This window comes from Gallinula chloropus (assembly GCF_964237585.1).
Source record: "Gallinula chloropus genome assembly, chromosome: 12".
NCBI lineage: Eukaryota > Metazoa > Chordata > Aves > Gruiformes > Rallidae > Gallinula > Gallinula chloropus.
This window is the reverse complement of record NC_140097.1, coordinates 11,819,569-11,843,355: the sequence shown is the minus strand read 5'-3', so window position 1 is coordinate 11,843,355 and position 23,787 is coordinate 11,819,569. Positions and strand designations below refer to the sequence as shown.

Below are 23,787 nucleotides of genomic sequence, written 5' to 3'. Positions count from 1 at the left end.
CGGGGCCGGAGCCGGGACCGGCGGCCGGGCGGCGCGGGGCCGGCGGCGCCATGTCGCTGCGGGAGCGAAGCGCGTCCGGCTCCGTCGAGGCCGGGGAGGACGCGGCGGCGACGCTGGCGGAGCCAGACGGTCCGGACCGGTGCTTGTCGCTGCTGCCGTGGGATCGTTTCTCGGCCTGGCTGCACTGCGTGTGTGTGGTGGGCTTCGACCTGGAGCTGGGCCAGGCCGTGGAGGTACGTGAGGCGGCGGGAGCGCGGTGGCCGCTGCTTCTGGGCGGCGTGCGGGGCGCCTGGGCGGGCTTGCGGGCGCCGTTCCCGCCGCGGGCGGACGGGCGGGAGTCTCTGCGGCAGGGCCGCGCAGGAATCGGGCACTTCCTCTGGTGCCGGCGTTGCACAGCGGCGGGGAAACTCGGCGGTGCTGTGGGAGGAACGAGATTGTGCAAAACCCCGGCGGCGGCTGAGGGGCCGGAGCCGCTGCGAACGCGGGGAGCGGGAGGGAGCGCTCCCTGGGAGAGCCTTTGCCCGCCGCAGCTGTCATGGGGCGTGCGGGGTCATTGGCGAGCGACTGTTTTTATCACGCTGGGCGTCGCGTCAGCGTGCTGCTGTGAGGGGTTCCCATAGCGTGCTGCTGTGAGGGGTTCTCACCGTTTGCCTCTGTTTGTGTGAAACCCGCCATCGGCCCGCTCTGCATGCGAACGGCACAGATTTCCACGGCACCTAGATGTGACAGATTCGTTTGGCAGTGCTGCCAGCGCAAGCAGTCTTCGTACCTAACGGGTTTATCTGGATTGCCGGGTAAACTGCCCGAGCCCCCGGAGCGTGTTCCTTGCGCTGCGGGAGGGATGCCAGGCCCTGGGGGTGTCGCAGGGACACGGCGCCGCAGCGCGGGTGTTCGCACCTGGGTGGCTCTGTGCCGCTGGGTGCAACAGGCACAGACCGTCACCGCATCGCCTGGGGAACTGCGACAGGGAAGTGATGGGGCTGGAAAACAACCCAGAGAGAGAAACTATCCTTTGGATCGGTTTCGTGTCCCGTATCACAGAATCACTAGCTTGGAAAAGACCTTTGAGATCATCAAGTCCAACCGTACTCATCCTCTACTAACCCATATTCCTGAGCACCTCATCTATCTGTCTTTTAAATACATCCAGGGTCAGTGACTCAACCCCCTCCCCGGGCAGCCTGTTCCAACACCTGATAATCCTTTCAGTGAAGAACTTCTGACCCTGCCCTGGCACAGCTTGAGGCCATTCCCCCTCATCCTGTCACCTGTTGCTTGGGCGAAGAGACCAACCTCCACCTCTCTACACCCTCCTTTCAGGCAATTTTAGGCAGTGATGAAGGTCCCCCTCAGCTTCCTCTTCTCCAGGCTAAACACCCCCAGCTCCCTCAGCTGCCCCTCATAAGGTTTGCTCTCCAGCCCCTTCCCCAGCCTGGCTGCCCTTCTCTGGACACGCTCCAGAACCTCGATATCTTTCTTGTAGTGAGGGGCCCAAACCTGAACGCAGCACTCGAGGTGCAGCCTCACCAATGCTGAGTACAGGAGCACAAAGAAGAACTCTCAGACTTGTGTGAACTGCATCAGACACCGCTGACAGGCAGGGAAAAATCCTGTTGGCTTTTTTGTGGTTGGTTGGGTTTTGTTGAAGTGGTGCTATCACAAACGTGTGGCAGGCTGGCCTAAAATTCAACCAGGCTAGCTATTGCAGTATTTAAAATGCATAACTGATACACATCATTGGCTGCGAGAGAAGTGTCAATAAGAATCCAGCATGCTGCACTGGGTTGCACAGCTATAGTTGCTTGATGTTGTGAGGTGTTGGTAGCAACAAAGACAAGCATTTCTTTGTAACCTCTGACTTAAGCAGGTGGTGTGCTGCAGATCTGAGGGGAGCACAGAGTAGCTTCTGACCTATGCAAACAACTCTGATAACACTGTCATTAATCTTAGTTAAGTGCACAAAGAAAATGAAACTTAAAGGCTCTACCTGACTAGGGCCTGAGTTTTTTTTCGATTATGCTGCTGCAGGAAGAATAATTAGCTTTTCATTTTAATTGGAATCCTTAACAATTAGGTTAGTTAACCATACAGAGTATTAAAATACACAGAAATGCAAAGCAAGCTTTTCTATTGTTGCACACCCACACAAAAGATGATGTTTCTGGGAAACTCCTTAGAAAGAAAGAAGCAGCTCCTTGCCCAAACCTGCAAGTCTGTAAGAGATTTCCTATGGCTGGTTTTGAAGGGAAGAGTTCTCAGAGAGTTATCAAAGTTGTATTTCCTACAATAATCACACTTCTCAGATTTCTCCACTTGCAAATGGAAGGACAGTTCCTTACATCAGAATCAGTATTTCTGAGACAGGGTTTGTTGTAACAAACAGTGGAATCCATTTTTCAGAAAATGAGTCTTTTAGGCATTTTTGTTTTCTGTCCAGCAAATGAAGTTGTTATTTTGTTGGGTGGGGGAGAAAAACACAAAGTGTGCTTAGATTGCATAGGCAAACATTTGGAAACCAGGAAGTGATGGTCTCCACTAATCCTGCTTCTTTGTGACTCCCTTGCCATCTTCTCTTACCCTTTGCTTTTGATAGGCAGTTTCATCTTCAACACTGTCGTCAATGAACAGCAGACATAGCAGTAGCTCATAGGAATGACGTTCATGCTCTGTTCTGTTTGGATTTCTTTAGTGAAGTTGTTCAGAACATTGTGAAATCTGGTAAAACTTTGTTACTTTCGCTATCACAACATCGTGTTGATAGGGCCACCCATGCAGGTCAGAAAGGCTGGGTAGATGTGGCAGGATAGAGGGCACAGTTGTAATTGTTTTTCTCTCTCTTCCTTTGATTTCTGAGGTGGTAACACCTGCCAGTGAGGAAAAGGAGTATGAAGCCCTGTCTGGTCTGTACTCCAGCATTTGACTAGATGCAGATAGCTTCAGTGTTGTTCAGCTGCTGAGAGAATTACACTTTGGTGTATTGCTTAGCATAAGGTAGCGGAGAGGAATGTTCAGACATTAAAAAATAACAATAGGCTTACTAAATGTTCCACCCATATGTCTACTTACAGCTTTAGTTGCAGCAGTAGTATGTGGTCCATCACTGTATAGAGAACTGGGGTGGGGGGGAATTAACTGGGGACTTTACAGCCAGTGGACAGAAAGCCTGCTTAGGCAGAGACCAGGCAGTGGAGGTATCTGTTGTTTCCTCCAGAGTGTCCTGTTTATCAGGGGATACATTTACTTACACTTTGTCAAGCAAGATTAAATTCAACCACTGGATGATAGTGGTACAGTAATACAGCTCCGGGCTAAGTTCATGTTCTTGCATTGAACTTCTCTTCTTAGAGAAGTTCCCATCTATGAAAGCACTGAAACCTCCTTCGAAACATCATCTTTGAATCTCTTGAGTAATTTATTTTGCTTACAAGCTACCCACGCATTTTGGTAGTTTTGAGGAACTTTTTAGTTGAAATTTAAGACTCTCAAGTTTGTTCTCTTTCCTGCATGTGCTTTTCTCACTTTCTTACATAATCACTGATTCTGTGCATCCAGTAGCTTCCGTATCTTACATTGTCTTGCATCGTTTTCAATTTCTGCATTGTAAAAACACCGAAGATACTGTTTTTTTTCCCCCGTCAGTACAAAAATAGTGGCTTTTTGAGTGTATTCCTTGAGTTTTCACAGTTCCCAGCTCTCATTTGGGCCAGTGTCCATTCTCCAAGAGTTAGTATTAATATAAAAGGTGACTTGTCATTGAATGTTGATTACTCCCACCTAGCTATCCATTGCAACAGATTTCAGATGGTACTGTGTTGTTTGCCTTATGTGGAATTATCTACTGCATTTTCTATGTACAAGTCAAGTCTAAAGAGTGGAATATTGCTCTTCTGTGAGACCTGTTGCACCAAAAATATCAAGTACTGGGAATTTTTTTATGTATCTGTATCATCTCTAACCGGCATCCAAAATACCTTGTTAAGATACACAATCAATTTATCTTAAAAGCATGTGAAAAATAAGAACAGGCATGTGATATTAATAGTTTACTATGGAAAATAGCCTAAGGCTAGGCAGGTATTTGAGGGTTGTATCATAAAAATGTGTAAGAGAAGCTTACTGCTTATACCCAGTTTGTTTTCAAATGAAATAATACTTTTTTTTTCCTGTAGGTCATATATCCTCCACACTCAAAGCTCACAGATAAAGAGGTAAGCCATGGTTGCTGTACAAGTATATCATTTGATTTTAGCTTAGTAAGTTTGGGAAATATAAAAGCTCTCTTGTTTTCTTTTCCCACCCTTCAGAAAACCAATATTTGCTACTTGTCTTTTCCAGATTCTAATTCAGGTAAGTGCTCCCTTGACTCTCTTGTATGTCTGCTGTTGGACTAAGCTGTGCTAAGAAAGTATATGACAGTATAAATGCATGTTTTTAGATTAAATGCTTATATGCACATTACAGAAAAGTTGCAAATAAGGTTAAATATAAAACTGTAATTGTGAAAACTGACTTTTTCCAAACACTTTTGAATTTAAGAATGGTTTTGAGGGGAAAACCTAGGCTATCTTATATCTTCCCTGGTTTTGATGCTTCTGTTGCTGTGTGTGGTCCTGCTGGCTAAATTCTTCTTTAATCTAAACTTCTACTGTTCTGCTGCCAAGGAGAGATTGGAGGCATGTGGCTGCTGACTTGGACTGCCTGCAGAATGATACAGCAGGAGTACAAACATTTCCTTTTACTTTCATTTCGTACAAAAGTTAAAACCTGTAGTAACGGATTTGTCCCTATAACTGCTCTTATAAACTTTATCCCTATAAGTGCTTTTTTTGCTGGCATGTGCTGAGTTTCTTGTTGTTATGATTGGATCCAACTTGTGAAGCAACTGCTTTTTGGTTTTGTCTTGGTGCATTGTGGGTTTCCTGTTGCAACTTTGAGGGGTTCTCAGAGTCAGACCTGAACACAGCTAGTATTAATCCGTGCTGCCAGTTGCACTGCCAGTGACTTGGAGGCTTTTAGCTGGCTGGTTGCTTTAGCAGTGTGGTGGCTGAAAGAGAAGATGATGGGATTGAGCTTTTAGGTCTGAAGAATCATTATCTGGAGAATGGAGTTCCCCCTTACTATCACTCAGCACTTGATGATGGAAGACAGGACAGCTGTGAAGAGTTCAGATGATGAGGAGTGACTTCATGATTTTTTTCCTGGAGGTCTTTGCAAATTACTGTAAAAAGCTGTAAAAGCAGAGTCTTAAAGTTAGGTTCAGTGCGGTGGAACAAGTGTCCTTGGCCAGCTGGAAACTTACTGCTATAACAGTAGCTCTAAGTTTAACAGTGGATTGATTTTTATAGTCATGTATACTTATGGTTGTGGTGAAGATAGCCTGCTTCCCACAGGTTGGCAGTGCTCAGGAGGCTTATTTCCATTGATGGTGTTCATGTTCGTAACAGCCTTCCAAAGGGACTTCTTTTTTACAGGTTTGCTACAATGAGTAAGGTACATGCATGTTCTTAAGATCTCAGCCATCCCACTTATCACTATTCCCATGAGCTACCTGTTCTGCTGAGCTTGCATTGTTTCTAGTTGAACTAAAGGTTTTCTGGAACTTCTTCACTTTTAAGAGCAGACGACACTTGTAATGGGGAGAACACAGCCATGAGAGTATCAGTGAGGCAAGTTCAGTTCTCATGTTCCACCTGAAGAACGTCTCTTCGGCATCTGATAGAAATATAGCCCAAATTTGATTGTTTCTAGTCTGAAAATAATCTACTGAGTTAGATGTTTCCTTTCAGAAATTGATTTTCACGGAAATTAAGGGAAATTTCACTCCCTGGGATGTAATACTCAGTTTCACAGTTTTCTGCAGTTAGTTTTGCAACTTGCAAGAAATACTGAGTCCTGGGCTTGCACACAGAGTTTATAAGAGATTAGAATAACATGCTTTTACAGTGTGACTGATGTATGAACTGTTTAGTGGCAAAAAAAGGTTAAGTGCAGTCATTCAGTGGAGCAATGGTGTGCTTAGTGTAATCAGAACTACGCAGGCAGACCAATAAAATGTGTAATAATGGTTGGAGGACAGCCATTAGTAGAGCTGTTGAAGGACATGACAGTCTAACAAACTCACTGTGATTTTTTTTTTTTTCCTTGTTGAAGGTAAGCCATTTAGTGTTGCTAAAGATGCCAAATTGTTCCTTTATAAAAAGACCAAATGTAAGTGGTCACAATAGGAGGGGACAACAGCAGTGCAAGATAAATGAACCAGAATGATTTTACCTCTTTGGCTGTAGACAAACAAGGCTCAAACTCAGAATGCTTTCTATTTGTTGTTTATCTCTTCTCCTGTGTAGGTTGTCTTGGGGACACACAGTTTTGCTTTAGATTCCGACGGTCTCCTGGAAGGAAAGTCTCATTGTGTTGTTTTCTGGACCAATTGGATAGAGATCTGCCAGTTTACTTAAAGGTTGGAAATAAGGGGAAAAAAAAAAAAAAAGTTAATTCCTTCTGGGTAATGTTAACTTACGGGTTTTCACACTTAAATTTAATGCTTGAAAAACAAAATCTCTGAACTGGATGTCCTGAAAGACAAAGCTCAGCAAATGCTTTTTTGTAGCATGTTATTATCATAATAATTAACTAATAATTAATTCTGGTAGCTATTCTTTAAGTTTTCTAACTATGAGTTGACTACAGGGAATTAAATTGATCATCAGGCCTATTTTACTACTGACTAGAAACCTGTCAAATTATAAAAATGATTACCTTACTGGAAATCCAAAGTGCTTTGTAACTTAAAACCATAAAGCTGAAATCTCTTTCTCTTTTCACTTTATTTTTTTTGAAGTTGGAGCATATTATCTACAAGACCAAAAAGCTCTTGGCACGTCCATATGGAAAATATGGGGGCCTTTAACTGAGTCTGATTCTCAAACTCAGTTTAGATCTTTTATGTGGCAAATACTTGAATTTCTGTTTGTAGGAAGGATGAAGCTGATGTTTTTATCTTTGAAATGTGGGAGCATCCTTAATACTCCAAGAATCTTTTATACCAGATTTTATCTTTTCAAGGCAGGGCTCTAAAGTTTTTAACTGCTAAAGTCTTTTTAGTGCTACTTTGCAAAATTATGACTCTTGATTTATTCCTCAGGAAATATTTTCTGGTTTTGCTTTAATGGTGTGTCAGGAGAATGTAGATACAAAAACAGTAAATTCAGAAAGCACAGCTGTTTCCACACACTGCTGTTTTCTCTTTGAAGTACTTAAAAAAAAAAACAAACCTCAAACAAGCCAATAAACAGACTAATCCTTCTTGGTAGTTGTATCTAATCAACTTTGGAGCTTGCAGGGAAATAAGGTTTTGAAATGCCTGTCAAATGCTTCAGAAAGAAGGGTGGTGTCAGGTTGTTGTATTGAATTCTCTCCATTGCTTTGCAGAAAGATCCAGCATATTACTACGGCTACGTATATTTCAGACAAGTTCGAGACAAATCATTAAAAAGAGGCTACTTCCAGAAGGTAATTTCAGTTCTTCTAGGAAAACATAGATGCAGAAATTAATGATTTTTCAGTGACCTCAAAGGAGCAGCAAGAGGATCTTGCTGTCTTAACTAAATTCTTTATAACTTGTTGGTACAATTTTATATCAGCTGTGCTATGTTCTAACTGCAGAGTTGGAACTAAATTCTTTAGCTGTTTTAAAACCAAGAAGTCTGTAACTTTTGTAGCTGTCTGCAGTTGCCTGTAGTCAAACATGTGGCAGGCTTGCATGTGTGAGCACAGTCACACTTGACATTCTCTGGGGATAATCAGTAGAACTGAGGGAAGTGTTGCCTTAAAGTTACAATTTTTTGTTGCTCTTTATTCCAGTCACTGGTCCTCATCAGCAAACTACCTTACGTCCATCTCTTCCGCACCATCCTAAAGCAAATAGCACCAGAGTATTTTGAAAAAAGTGAAGCTTTCCTGGAAGCAGGTAGTGTACTATGATGTTGTTCTGGAAGAGCCCCTATAGTATCACATACTACTTCTGGAGAAATAAGGAACAGGACTGTCACGTTCCAGTTTGCATTTCTGTCTTCTTGCAAAGTAAAGGGTTGAAACTTCAATAAACTGACTTGATTTCTAGACTGTTGTAGAGAGCTAACCTGTGGTTGGACTCAATGATCTTAAAGGTCTTTCACAACCTAAATGATTCTATTATCTAATTTTGGATGCACCATGGGAGAGTTGAAGCTCCCTCCTAAAAACTATCAATATGCTCTTTGCCTGGAACTGCTGTGTTCATTTGTACCGTGTCTGCCCTGTACAGTGTCTGTGTCTTTGCACTTTCACTGTGCAGCAATTTGTGCAACCCATATTATTTTTTTTAATCACCTGTAGATAAACAGGGCTTTTTCTTTTGACAGGTGGTATTATGAGCAGAAATCACTAGAACTAGTAATTATATTTGTAATTGTTTATGGGTATTAATAGTTTACAACTAAATCCTGAAAAACTTTCTAGCTCCATGGGCAGGGACACCCCCCACTAGCCCAGGTTGCCCAAAACCCTTCCAAATTAATATTGAACACTGCCTGGGATGGGGCTTCCACAGCCTCTTTGGGCAACCTCTGCCAATGCCTCACCATTATGAATGTCATAAGGGCTGTCAGACTCTGAAATATCAAGTGATCAAGAGATAAGTAGAACTGTTGTGGGCTGTTGGCACAAATTTAGATTGCAGTGTGCCCAAAGGTGACTCTGATACCATGGGCTTATAAATAAACTCTTTTTTTCTTTAAGTCTGCAATGATGTTGATCGTTGGCCACCACCAATTCCAGGGAAAATACTGCATTTGCCTATTATGGGTATGATAATGAAGGTAAATACTCCTACACTTATTTTTCTCTGACAGTGTTTTATACCCCATGTAATGTGTAGGCACTCACCGTATTCTGCCTTGTTTTCAGTGTCTGATACTTCAGAACAGGAATAGATGTGTACTCCACTTGGACTAAAGGTCCAAGAGGTCTTGATTAGGTTACTTGACTGCAGGGAGAAATGGAGGAACTTTTATGGTGCATAGGTTAATGTGTAGTTTTTGTAGATACTAAAAAGAGTGGTGTTTCAGTACAACTAGTTGAAGTGTCTGTATTATCCCTCTGGAATATGCATTCTAGGTTAAATTAATGCTAAGTATATTTATCAAATCAAACATTACAGAACACTTAAATTCTAAGAGTTAAGTTTCAGTCAAGCAAATTAAATATATTGAAAATCATTCTTGTTCCTGAAGTTTGGCAAGTAAAAATGTTTTTTGGCTCACACACCAGAAATTAATTATTTGGTCCGTTGATAATTTTCAGTGCAAGTGAAATATGTCTGAGGAAAGCTATTAGAGAAGTAATGTCCAGTGCAGGGGGAGGAACTGTGTTGGTTAAGTGGTGGCTAAGATCTGGGCCTCTGGGAGCCATTGCATCTCATATGAAATGGAATTCACAGGTTAGTGTTGGAAGTACTTTATTAGCAAGTGCTCTCCAGTTTATGGCTAGATATGTGTGCATCACTAGGAGAGGAAGGAGAACCTCATGAAGCTGTTCTGAAAGCACAAATTCAATAAAGCAATGCACTGGATGCTGGATGAGAATGATGAGTGTCAGGTATGTCTTGTTTGGGTATGGCTTGTTACATTTATCTCATTGGTAATTTTTATCGATGAGAGTTGAAATTGTGTTCTGAAACTGAGTGAAGGCATAATTACCATTCTCAGTGGTATTGTCCTTGGCTTTCCCTGTTTGGGTAGTTGGATTTAATTGTTGTGTATGAATTATATAATTGTTGTGTATAAATTACATAAATCCATTTGTGCACATCAGCTTCCAATATGATTGCATTTGTAGTAACCAAGACTTACAGATGTAGAATGAGATGAGAAAAAGGTATTTATGTTGTTCAGTGGATTTGGATCCTGCCTCATACCCACCAGACATCTGATGTTTTATGACAGGATTTTTTTCAAAAAGTAATTCTGTGCCACCTTAACACCCCATAAACTCATTTCAGATCATTCTGTCCAACATCTAAATGTATTTTCATTGAAATTACTGTAATAGTTGTGATGTTCTCAATAGTCTTTTTAACTGAAGTGTTATTTTCATATTCTGATGCTCAGTTTGCAGTGTAGCACTACATAGTGCATATTGATTCCTGTTGCAATGATCGGTCGTCTTCAGCTGTGTATTCATTGTTATGTGGACGTTCTGTAGAGTAAGCAAAGTGTTGTAGTGCAGTGTATCATTGAATGTTACATCTGGTATGTAAGTCAGCCTTTTGAGTCTCTGCTGAATTTGACACAAGGAAAAAAAGTTTGTCTCTTTCTTTCCAAGTTGCGGATCCCAACATACCGTGACAAGCCTGGAACAACGCCAGTAGTACAGAATGCACACCAGGTAGAGATGAGATACTTCTCCTGCATATAACCCTGAGACAAAGCTGGATACCTGCCTTCATTCTCATACTTTAAACTTGTTCATGAAAGATTGGTAGCAAATCCTTGTACACTTTGATAATAATGCAGTGCAGTCTTTGAAACTTCGAGTGGAGGAGTCTGGAGTTGGGTTCTTCATAGGAAATGCTTTCTAACCCATTTACCTTGAGATTGCCCAGCTCCTGAAAGAGGACAGTAGGCTGATCAAATTACTGACCACAAATATCCTTGTAATGGCTAAAACTACACTAAACTAGAATTTGAAGATGAAAACTGAATTAAAAATCTCTAGCCATAGAAGGTGGATATAAACAGATCTCTCTGTGCCTCCAGGTGTTGCATGGCCATGGTTTGAAACAGCATTAGTATTTTGTGTATTTTGTGGGCTGAAAGTCACGTGGCTCTGGGGAGTGTGTGTGTGTGTTGGGGGGAATCTTGGTTTTAGCACACAGTTACTTGTGGGGATAATGTAGTACATACTGCAGTAGTAAAGTAGTGGTAAATAATTAGGGTACGTACCACCTACTGTCTGTAAGCATTGAAGGGAAACTTTCATTTAACACCTAGGTATTCTGATGACTAAAACCCAAGCATTACGATGTCTTTTAGGCAGATGCTCAGATCTCTATGGCTTTACCGACTGTTCATGAAGTAGATCTTTTCAGGTAGGAGTTTGCACTGATTTATTCCCAGCTTTGAATTCCTACAAATCAAAGATTTATGACTGTTCTGTAACATGTATAGCTTGGAAGCTGAGATTTACTGGTATTGTTATTAATATTCTCTTTCTGTAAAGCTGGCTAAATCCAATTCAGACAACATGCAGGCTGAAATTGCAAGTAATAAGTTTATTAAATGCTCCATTTTACAAAAGTATTTAATATTTTTCAAGTGACTATTAAATGCTACTGTGAACTACCTTTTTATCCAGTTCTTAATCAACTACATATTTCTCCTGGTTATGTTAAGTGTGCTAAAATACCTTAATCTGGTTTTAGGTGTTTCTGTCCAGTGTTCTTTCACATTCAGATGCTTTGGGAACTTGTACTGCTAGGAGAACCACTTGTTGTCATGGCACCATCACCATCAGAGTCTTCAGAAACCGTGTTGGCACTTATTAGGTAAATGTAGCTGAGCTTTCTGACTAATGATCACATGAGTTACTGTAGATTGCAGCTGCAGCAACTGCATTGGATCTGAATTTAACAAAGCATTGGACTTGAGATTTGCTTCTCCCATGAAATCTCACAGTGTGTACATGGTGCTTATCCTCCTTCTACCTTGCAGCTGTATTTCCCCGTTAAAGTACTGCAGTGACTTCAGGCCATACTTCACCATACATGACAGTGAATTCAAGGAATATACAACTCGCACACAAGCCCCGTAAGTAAATCAAACACTGTTGGGAAGTTAAAGCCACTTGTAACTATAAATCTGTTAAGGTACTGCTTAACTGTTCTGAACTTGTATCATTAGAAAATACATTTAGACTCCTTATTTATAAGATTGATTTTAGTGCAGTACTTGTTTTTAGTTTTCCCTCCGGTTTCATATCTTCTTTATCCTATGTAGCTTTGTCATATTTAAAGTACATTTCAGCTTCACAGGATACTTGTAGCTCCATAGTAGCTCTTTGGGAAATTGTTCGGTAGTTGCTTTTATTTTTAAGCAATTGCTAAGTGAAGTGACTTGTAGCATTCAACATCTGTGCAGCGGTTTTGTGAGCTCAACTCGGTGTCCTTGTTGAGACAAAAAGTTTAAAAGTAAATATCTTTTCATTAAATCCATTAGGAAAAAATGTAAATAGTTCAGAATTTAAGTCTACAAAACCAAATCTGTTTGCAACTGCTTTAAGGACACATTTCTCTTCTGTGTTTTTCTTTTTTTTTATCCTTCTCTTATTTTGAGGGCATGCACTTCCATTATTTCTAAATATGATACATAAATGCAGCTTCATTTGGGAATGGGGTGGATGTGTTACATTCACTGATCTTGTTTATAAACATTTTTTTTAATGTTTGTGTTGGGTTTTGTTGTGTGTTTTGTTGGGTTTTTTTACTGTATTTTTCCTCTCAATAAAAAGCACTGCCAGAGATACAGCAGTGGAAAAACAAACAAACATAGGCATTATGTTTCCCATGGAATACAAATTGCGTGGTTACACAGTATGTAATTTCATTTCTAAAAATAATTTATGAAGCGTTTGGTTAAACTCCAGTAACCCATGCTGAAAACTTACATCTGCTCCTTTGCAGCAAAACAGAAATGTTGTTCAGTACGCCTGCTCATATTTGAAACAGAGCTGGAATTGCTCCACCTTTCCTGCAGAAAACAAAAAAAGTTTGGAAAACTGGAAACAGGCTTTTAGAGCAGCGGTTTGAAGAAGGGGAAGAGGGGTGCAGACACTGTGTGTTTTATTACCTTTAGCAAGAGGAGAGCAAGGGGTATTTTTTCATTTTGATGTTCTGACTTACTGTTTCTTTTCACAAATTTTGTCAGTGGTTTCAAATCAGAATTGGTTCTGGTAAATACACTAGATGAAGGCTCATAAAATAGACTAAGTAGCTTACCAGGTCTTGCCGTTTTATCACTAGTAGCAGCAAAACAGGATTCCTCATCTAGAATTCCTCACCTGGAGAATTACTGTTTGTGTGTGTATAAATGAAAGCCTTGCTTGACTTTGACCCTCCAGTTAGGGGTGGGGGGGGGGAAGTCAGTTTGTGTGCACTGATCCAAAACAAATGTGTGTGAAACTTGCTTTTTTGGCTCACACAAAATAGGCATGAGAACACTTGATAGCTGTGTTGAGATAGGCTAGACTCAAGCTGTTCCTAGGGAGGAGGAGTGTGCCTGTTGTTTGGATTCTTTTGAGACTTGGTAAGTTGGATGACACGAGCATGAAAAGAATGTCAGATAAACCATCATAAATCATGAATGGTAACACTGAAAAATCATGAACAATGTTTGCAAAGCCAAAGGAATTTAAACCAATAATGCAAATGAATTTGACAGGATTATAGAAACAATTAAAAATAATGAAAATACTGACATGACTGGGGGGAAAATACATAATACATGGCATAAAATGGTTGCAGGTAAACACACTTGAACAGCAGTAGGACTGAAGTGAATTTTCTGGTGACAGTTGAGTCAGACATAAACAAGACTTTTGAGAATCTGATGCAATTTCATGCTGCTCATTCTGAGAAGGACAGAGAGATGCCAATTGGTAGTTCCATAGTCCAGACATCATACTAAGTTACAGAGCTGTGTGATCAGATTTTCAACTGACCTGTGAATGTGTAACGAGCGTGTCTGTGCGTGTGCTAGCAAGCAGGGGGAAGAATGAAGGTCAGAAATGTCTGTAGGTTAATACAGAAATTGATTCCTAATTGCTACCATGATGTAGCTGGAAGGAGTAATGAAAACTTGAAGAAAGATTACCTGTTTTTTCTCCCTGTTTTCCCTTGAGAAACAGTAAACTTAAAACGGTGTAGGGAAAGTGTTAAAATTTGGGGTTTTAAAAAACAGTCTGGAGAAATGATGGTAACCATTTTTAGCATGGCAGTTCCAATGAGCCTTGCAGTTATATTCTCTCCTTAGCTGACATTAGCCTGTGAAGTAGATGGCAGCTGCTATTCTGAAAAATGTTGGTATTTCATCACATGTAGCAGCACCCTGTACTCATACTGCCTCTTGTTCTGTGGGTGGCCCTGTGCGTCCCCAAAGCCAGATTCTAAGCACAGAAGAGACAGAAAAATCTGACAGGTTGTGATCTTGGGCACAATGCTATTAATGTGCTTCTATTTCATCACTTGATAACTACTTTTTAACAAAGGACACTGAAGTGGTGGAAAGGAAATAGGATATTGTCTCTTAATCATATCATCTGACCAGCAGCTCCGCTGAGAAGCCGCACGCAAACGGCAATGATGGTGATGTGCACAGTGAAGTCCCAAGAGTTTGTTAGAATCAACCTTTGAAAGGCAGTAATTTGTCTTTTAAATATGAGTCAAATGTCTGCTAATTTTAAAAAAAAAATCATCATTGCAAATGGGCAGAATTTAGCCAAGATGATGTCATTTCTATTCCCACTACCATTTGAACTAAAAGATGATCTGTCTTAAACGTCCTGTGCAACTGGAAATGTAAGTCAGAAGTACAGAAGGAAAATAATTTCACATTAAGAATGAAAGTCGCCCTTTGTATTTATTAACACAGAAGTTCTTACCATTGTATTTAAACATTGTCATTGTTTTTTCTAGACCATCTGTCATTCTAGGGGTGACGAATCCATTTTTTGCTAAAACCCTTCAGCACTGGCCTCACATTATCCGAATTGGAGACATTAAACTTCCAGGTAAAATACAAGTATCTTCCACGATCTTGTGTGACAAGATCTAACCATGTGTTTATTTATTTGCAAGCATGTGTATTTTAGTTCAGTTAATTCATTTTAGTCCTAACCAGATCTTCATGGATGTAAATATGTCAAGTGAAATTAGGCTATTGAATACCAGGTATCTTGTATTGTCAAATCTAGTATATTAAATGCAAAAGGTCGTCATACTGTTAGTAACAATGTTTTACCTTTCACACAATCCAGCTTTCATATCTCTATCAATAAAGTATTAAAATGAGAAACATCACTTATTACCGATGTTAATTTTAGGATGAGTAGAATGTAAAAAAGCCAGTCACAGTAAGTGCACAGAAAGTAAAACCCATCTGAAAGCAAATTTTGAATGTTACAATATAAAAAGTAGTTTGACAGTATTGTGATAATACATTCCTAACCTGGCAATATTCCAGTAATTATTATTTTTTCAGGTTGGATGATTTCCTTACATGATTGAGTAGAATTTTAATAGACACTTTGGATAACATGCCAGTTGCCAGGCTGTAATAAAATACTGCGGTACTCTGAGGTGCAATGCTTAGTCAGGAACTTGAAGAGATGTATCTATCTGACCTACCTTTAAAAATTTAAATTGTTTTTCTTCAGGGACAAAGAGAGGCCTTGAGATGTATATTTCTTTTTTTGTTTGCTTGTTTGAATTTTCCATTTCTCCCTGCTCTGCAGTTTCATGGGCAATTTATACTATGCTCTTTCCTGAAGTTGAGCATCCAACTAGATCAAAGAGAAGGGTTTTGCCAAGACTGCAACACTGTTAACAGAGTTTAGTGTCTCTGGCTTGATAATTACATATTTGAAAAACAAAAAACTTACTTTGGCTTATGGAAAAAGAAGTCTTAACATAATTTCTTACAACACTTAGTCCCTGGTAACTGTGTAATTTCCTATATACCATTTTTAATTTGGCCAAGGTACTAAGGTTTTGTTCCTGAAAGCATTTACCCTAAGGGGAGCAAAGAAAGAAGCAGTAAAAGTCAAAATCAGTGAAATAGTCATTCACTGCTATATAGCCAGTATTCTTTGGCTGCTTTGATTCAGAAGCGTGTCCTTTCAGTTTTTTTGTTTAATTTGCTTGTTTTGTTGGTAGTTTTCTTTAATTTTAAACTGAATACTGATATATCAAGTGAAAAGCCTGTATGCCCTTATTCCTGTTTACGGGACGTTTCTGGATACTTGTGTTTCTAATGCCTCTTAGAATATTATTCCTCTAAAAGAGAAGTATGTGTTTCTAAAAATCAGAGCAATCATGTATTACACATTTAACTGTAGTATCTAGTAATGTGAATGGAGATTTCAAGTAAGGGAACTTCAAATGTTTTGGCAGGTGAAGTTCCGAAGCAGGTGAAAGTGAAAAAACTGAAGAACCTAAAAACTTTGGACTCCAAACCTGGTAATGAGTTGCTTCAGAGTTAAATTACCAGTATTTTAACTTCTAAAAGTGTGACTAGTTTTTCATTTGGATGTATGGTGCGTTTTTTCTTCAGGTGTTTATACCTCTTACAAGCCATACTTGAATAAAGATGAAGACATCGTTAAGCAGCTACAAAAGGTAATAGTGCAAGTCTCTGCTTCATGGAAATTGTTTTGTGTGCTGTTGTATGGTGTTTCCACTTAAGGTTGAGCTGAAATGAAACTAGTTTCTTCTTCCTTTGCCTCAATTCATAACAGAGTAGACAGGTAAACACCCTCACTGCAGAACGGCTGCTGCTGTGTTAGCAGTTTCTATGAAAGCTTGACTGGTAGAACTCAGTTATCTTAATAATTTAGAGAACTGAACTGTTTTGGGTTTTCTACCCTTTGCCTCCTGCCCCCAATCTCTTTAGTCAAGAAATCTTGAATGTGTAAGAAGTAGAACTTCCAAACTTTATCAGATTTGCACAAGTTTGCCAATAGAAGTTTTTCTTCCTTCTTTTGAGGAAAGAATTTCTTTGCATAAAAAGAAAAAATATCAGTAATTAAATGAATGCCTCTCTGTGCAAAAGGACTTGATACTATTGCTTTCCTTCTGTGGTTTAGGGTAGGGTGCTATGTGGAAGCTTATGGCAAATGAATACAGAAACACCAAAATAAATATTCTGGAAAAAAGAAAAAGCCAAACCAAACATACTTTGGAGTAACAGCCTTACTGTCATACTTTATTTCTTCTTTTTTAAGGGTGTGCAGCAGAAACGTCCCACAGAAGCACAGAGTGTGATTCTTCGGCGGTATTTTTTGGAATTGACTGAGAGCTTCATTATCCCATTAGTGAGTTCTGAGACTTGTGGAGTCTTTACACACATAATACAAAACTTTTCTGGCATTAGCCTAAGTCCGGTAACTACCCAATAACTAGCAGGCTGACAGGAACTGTGTGCAGTTCAGCAAAGAGAGGTGCAAAATCCTACACCTGGGGAGGCCTAAACCTCTGCAGCAGTTATGTACTGGGGACTGCCAGGCTGGGAGGTAGCTTTGCAGAAAAAGATCTGGGGGTCATTATGGACACGAAGGTAAACATCAGCCAGCAACATGCCCTTGAAGCAAAGAAGTCCAGTGGTATCCTGGGCTGCGTTAGGAGAGGTGCTGCCAGCAGGCTGAGGTGGTGATCCTTCCCTTCTGCTCAGTACTGGTGAGGCCATACCTGGAGTATCACATCCAGTTCTGGGCTCCCAAGTGCCAGAATGATTTGGAGCTACTGGAGAGAGTCCAGTGAAGCACCACTAGAACAACTGAGGGGCTGGAGCATCCCTCATTTGAGGAAAAGCTGAGAGAGCTGGGACTGTTCAGCTCATGGAAGAGAAGGTTCGAGTGCTGGAATCTCATCGATGTATATGAATACTTGAAGGGAGGCTATAAAGAAGATGGATCCAGACTCTCTTCAGTGGTGCCCAGTGACCAGACAAGAGGCAGTGGGTGCAAACTGAATCACAGGAGGGTCTATTGGCAATCAGGAAACGTCTTTTTACTCTGAGGGTAACTGAGGTTACATTGCCCAGAGAACTTGTGTAGCTTCCATTCTTGGAGATAGTCAAAAATTCTGGGCATAGTCCTGCAAGAACTGGGACATCCTTAGACACTTGTCCTGGAACGTTAAGGATTAGAGTTTTTTCTTAAAATCTGTCCATTTTTTCTGTTATTTTGAGACAGGATGGACATGTAGGATCAATGTAAAATCCTTTCCCAGAATTCCTGTCATCTTGCTGAAGCTTTCACTTCAGGCAACCTATTTATTGCTTTCTGTCATAAATCTAAAGGGTGGGATCAACCTTCAGCAGTGGCCTTGCTGAGAACTGTCTCCACCACTCACAGGTTAGGTAGCCAGTTGGGGCTCCGGCCGTACCTTTGCTGAGCACTGCTATTGCAGACATGCCCATAGCTGATAGAGCCATTTGTAGGTTAATTCTGTATTTAACGTTTCTACAAGGGGCTTTGATTGAAAATCGCTTCCAAATAGTTGATATGAAGTGGGATTACTGTTTGGAATCACCTATGCTATGAAGGTACCTGTGGACTGTCAGCAAAAAAAAAAAAAGGGAGAACGTTTAGTAGTGACTGGAGTTCAGGGTATATATACTCCAGGTATGCATTTGCCTCTTGTCCTCCTTTCCCTCATGTCTTCCATGAGTCTTGCTGACGTAAAGTTCTGTAGTTGGGAAATGAAAATGGTATTAGATAAGATCCGTCTTATGCTCTCATGTAGTAAATACGCATGACCTCACCCTGTACCAATACTCAGAAGAGAAAATGCTACGGTCACAAGTGATAAGTAAACATACACGTGGACTGTGTATCCTTAATACTGGTTGTACAAACAACCTTTCTTTTTCCTTTCCCTAGGAACGATACGTGGCCAGCCTAATGCCTTTGCAAAAATGCATATCACCATGGAAGGTAAGGAAGAGGAAGGAAAGTGTTTATTAGAAAAAACTGTTATGATATGCTAATGATTATTTCTTTCTGCAGAGTCCACCACAGCTGAGGCAGTTCAGCCAAGATGACTTCATGAAGACACTGGAAAAAGCAGGACCACAGCTCACATCAGGTTTAAAGGGAGACTGGATAGGACTTTACAGGTAATGTTTTTTCATCAGCATAAACAGTTAAACTGTATCAATGAAGACAGGTCAGTAAGATGAATGCTTCTTTCCCTGAACAAACTCACTACAGCAGTGATTTGATTAAGACTTAGACTATATGCTGTAATAGGAATTCATAATGCTTAGTATACATCACTCACTTAAATGCTTCTTAACAACCTACGAATAGTTTTCATAAGATGGTAGTAACACTACAAGTCTCATTATACGAGTAGTATTTGTAGTTTTGTTTCTGGTTATAACTTGATTCCTCCTTCCAAATAAACAAAGATAAAAATGAGGGTATTTGAAACTGAGCTTTGCTTTTTTTTCCCATCAAAATTCCTGATCTTTATTGTCTCTCAGACACCTTTTCTTTACATTGTTTTCTCAATCTTTGTCATAATTAATAGAAGTACCTGTTCTTTTCCACCTCAGACTATTTCATTTGTTGAAACTAAACAGAGAAAGGGTCCTAATATCATCTTCAAACTCAAACATAAATTACTTAACATTTTATGACATAGAAGACAGTGTTATATCAAAATTGTAATGAAAATATAAACTGCATTTTGCTTTGGTGTTTTACCAGGCATTTCTTGAAATCACCCAACTTTGATGGCTGGTTTAGGAGCCGGCAGAGAGAAATGACACAGAAGTTGGAGGCCCTTCATTTAGAAGCTCTCTGTAATGAGGTTAGAAAAACTGTGCTCATGATTATCATCTTGTAATAAAAACATATTCTCCCCCAAGTCTGTTTTACTCCTGATGTTTTCATTAGTTGAACCTAAAACCGTTGACAACTTTGTCAATTCTGATCTAGCAGAATATGAATCTGTTAGCCAAGCACCAACCAGAACTACCATTGCCAGAGAGAACACTGTCAAATACAGGACACCTGTTGTAACGACTGTCATAATTTGTAAAATGTATCTTTAATCCTTTTCTGTTATGCATTTTGAAATTGAAAACATACCCCACCCCCCAAAAAAAAAGAAAACCAATTTTTTTGATCTTTGATTCCTTTCTTGGTGTTTGAACACATTTTTAGTTGTGATATAGTTTGTAGCTTTGAAGGTAAAAACTCAGCACTACAGAAAATTGACAGCTAATTAGGTATGGATAGTAAATAAGCCTACAATTGATCCATAGTACATGGAAGCCGAGAAGTGAAATCTGTTTACTGATATATAACAAGATGCCACATAAATGATCTTGTGCTGTAAGATTCATTCTTTACTTAAGAAGCTGGTGGGTGTCAGTATGAGTCGGAGCAGCTGGTAAAGAGGTATTGCAAGAGGAGAAGAGGTTGTACAGCTAGAGAGGGAATAGGAAGAACAGAAAAAAAGTAAGTCATCACCACAGCTTAAACAAAAAATTGTGCTGGTTATTTTTAAAAAGCCATTGATTTTTATCCCTTGCCTCATCAATTCCCAAACAGCATATCGTAGCAGCCCAAATAGTTTGTTCAAATAGAGCAGCCCAAATAATTTGCAGGGCAATATCAAGGTCAATTGTGTCACCTAGAATCTATCCAACTATATCTGACATTAACTTACTGCAAGGAAAAGGGGATGTATCACATATTTATTACTGACTCTAACTGGCTTTTTCTTTTGATCCAAGTGTTAACATCTTTCTGTATGTAAGCAAATGTCTTTAATAGGTGAATAGTAAAGGGGTAGGGGAACAGAGCTTCCACAGGAAAATTCACTTAATGTATTTTATTAGTTATTGACTATGTGATCTCCTTTAACGCCCTGGAAAACAAGAAGTGCTGCCTGGCCCTATATGAATATTTCATGGTGCTGGCAGATCTGATTTGGTAAACTGACTGCCATTTTGCACTGTAGATGCTGTTTTTGAAACTAAGCCTGTTTGGCTTTTTTTTGTTAATTGCATTGCATTTGTGTCCCAGTCTCCTGTTTTGCTAAGTCCTGGACAAACGTGCAAATAAACCAGACTTTGCAGTTCACAGTAGGAGACAGTACATGAATAAAAGGAGTTTAGTAAATGGCATGAGAGTAAGGAAGAGACCCATTCTGAACAGTAGGTGTGAATTGATACTAGTTTTGAAAATTATATATGTTGCCATAAATATGTCAATACTTTTATTGTTATTCTTTTAGAATTTGGTTTTCTGGAGTCAGAAGCATACTGAAGTAGAAACTGTGGATCTTGTCTTAAAGTTAAAGAATAAACTGGTAAGTAACTGAATTGAACACGGCTCAAACCTCGCCTGATTTAACTAGATAGAAGTATTTTACCCTTGTGCTCGCAAGTACTTGAATAAAAATATTCTTTGAAGATCCATGTGGCTCAAGGAATCAGGCATTCAGGCTTTTAAAACCTTATTTCAGCGGTGACTGAAGAGTTAGCTAGCAACGCTGGCAGGCACGTTGGAAGCACTGCGCTGGTCTCCTCGTGTTCTTTAAACACCAGTTACAACTTTGTGCCTGATGTGAGTGGAAAGAGGTTGAATCCTCAGGGGAGCACAAACACAACCTTGCTTGTGATTGTCCATATCCCAACTGAGTTGGCAAATGAGGAATTATTTTTCCAGATCCGTTATATGTCTCTTTGGTGCATCTTAAGGTAAATCTGCATTTGAAGTAGAAGTCATGTTCTGTTGTACTCTTGCAGTTGCAGGCTGACAGAGAACAGCTTCCTGTGAAAACTGACACGCTGAAAAAGCTGCAGACACACATCAATGATATCATACTAGCACTTCCAGATGACTTACAGGATATCTTGCTCAAAACTGGCACAACATGATTTCTACTGGGCCTTTTTTTTGTGTGCAGAAAACAAAAGACAAATGTAGTTTTACAGAAGACAGTGGCTTACCAACTTTGGAACGCAGCTGTAAGTGGTATATTAACACTACAAATGGACTGTACTAATAGTGTAGCCCACTATATACTATTTTCACTGTTTTTTCCACTTAAAAACCAATGCAACTAAAGGAATTCCTGTGTCTAATACTGTTTGAAATAAGTGCTCTTAAAGAAAAATCTGTGGGTATATGAAGCTATACCACAGTATCGGACCACGGTGCAGTGCTGGCATTGCAGAATGTTTTCCAATTGGTGCTGCTATACTCAGCCCTGTTAACTCAGGGGAAGCAATATTGATCCTGTACTGTCCTGTGATATAGAATGCGATTGCTTTTCTTTCTTATAGTTTTCATCTAGTGATGAGCCAAACTGGCACAGTGTGTGATGGTCAGAATTCGTGATAGTTGCGGTATTTCACTGGTAAACTGTTGCTTTCAAAACTGTTTCAGGGACAGCTGAAATAATCCGATCAGTTCTTAACTTTCTTCTTTCCCCCTGCTTACCATCTCTCCAAAAACATATTAATTTAGCATCTGTAAAGAAGAGAAGGCAGCTGACACAAATTTCCTGAACTCTCCTCCATTCAATGTCAGTTGATTAGGGTGCTCTTACTCACATGCCTTAAATATGAATTAAGTGTATACTAATTGGTGGTTTTAACTGCTGACATTCAGGATTTGAAGTGGATCACTAGTGTAAATGTAAGTATGCAGTATTCATCACAGGAAATAAACAGAGTGGTGTTCTTACACGGATTTTAAAATTGGTGATTTCAGTAGAATTAGCTGATATATACAACATACAATCTGTTTCAGTCAGAGATCATAGCAGTCAGCTCCTCTTGGGTTTTTTACTTAATTTTTTACTTACATGAGTAGGGTGTTTGAGGAGGTAATGGGGCTGGGAGGAGATGTCAGCTGAAAAAAGCCTATGGAAAGGTCAAACTGTGGCAAGAAAAAATTGTAGCATGAAATTGTTCTCGGTATATGCATATAGCAGACGTGCATAGAGTAATTTTCTCTTGCATATTAAGCAACAAGAATGTGATGTTTATCTTCTTGAACAAGTTTTAGTGGTATGTAAGAACGCAGCTGCTCCATATGCAGTGTTGTACTTTGACCAGTTTCAAGTAGAATAAACAATGCTATAGTGTACACATCGTACACTTTTATATGACAAGTGGATCATGGTTATTGAAAAAAAAATTGCTTTTAAGTGCTTGGATAGAATTTTTAAAAACCTAAGACATAATCCTGCTCTAAGAATATGCTTTTGTATGATAAATATTTCATACCATCTTTCTAAAAATCTCTTATTTAGATACAAAGTGTCACAACAGTATTTTTATGAAAATATGTATTTTAATACGGTTATGTTTGTATACAATTACTCATGACCAAAAGTTTAATGTACCTATTATGTTACATAAACTACACCACTTCAGCATTAACTTCTAACTTGCAAATTTTTTTGCACACCCTGATGAATAGCATTTCTAATCCAGAAATTAAGTGGCCATTCTTATACTAAATTATCCTAAATATTTAACCTGGAGCACTGTGTAGTTTCTTGGAACCATGTAAACTGGTAACAACTATGATAACTATCACATGACTGCAAATATGTATTTTTGTAAAAGAAAAATAAAGGATTTGATTTTTATTTTATTTTCTTTGGAGGTATGTGACTTAGGTGATGTGTGTGGTTTGATTTATTTTTTTTTTATCCCCCTCCTCTGTAAGCAAAGCTGTTGAGCAGCTTGTAGAGGTTGCTGCTTAGTCTGACGTTATGAAGCTGTACCCCTTAGGTGACGAAATACCTGATGTGATGGAGTGGTGGGGTAGGTTGACCATGCATCTTGTTTATAATATGATAGAGCTGCAGAACCCTCAGGAAACCAATGGGCAGGAACAGCTTCCAAGAAAAAGCTGTCCATTCTTTGGTCTTTTGTGTACACATCTGAGAGGCCCTTGAGAAACATGGTAGTGGGAAGCAGAGTGCAAGCAAAGCTACTTTAATGG

At 39.7% G+C, this 23,787-nt stretch overlaps 1 protein-coding gene across 1 annotated transcript; it reads left to right on the top strand.

Moving 5' to 3' along the window:
* Positions 1 to 43: 43 nt before the first annotated feature.
* Positions 44 to 21,971, top strand: DENND6A (DENN domain containing 6A). Its single transcript, XM_084269849.1, has 20 exons — positions 44 to 233; positions 4,170 to 4,208; positions 4,305 to 4,347; positions 6,345 to 6,457; positions 7,429 to 7,509; positions 7,861 to 7,966; positions 8,776 to 8,855; positions 10,360 to 10,422; positions 11,070 to 11,125; positions 11,459 to 11,581; positions 11,748 to 11,843; positions 14,726 to 14,820; positions 16,202 to 16,267; positions 16,362 to 16,426; positions 17,032 to 17,121; positions 18,691 to 18,744; positions 18,817 to 18,926; positions 19,522 to 19,624; positions 21,059 to 21,133; positions 21,573 to 21,971. The coding sequence occupies exons 1-20, from the start codon at positions 51 to 53 to the stop codon at positions 21,702 to 21,704; spliced, it is 1,773 nt and encodes a 590-aa protein (XP_084125975.1). The 5' UTR covers positions 44 to 50; the 3' UTR covers positions 21,705 to 21,971.
* Positions 21,972 to 23,787: the final 1,816 nt, after the last annotated feature.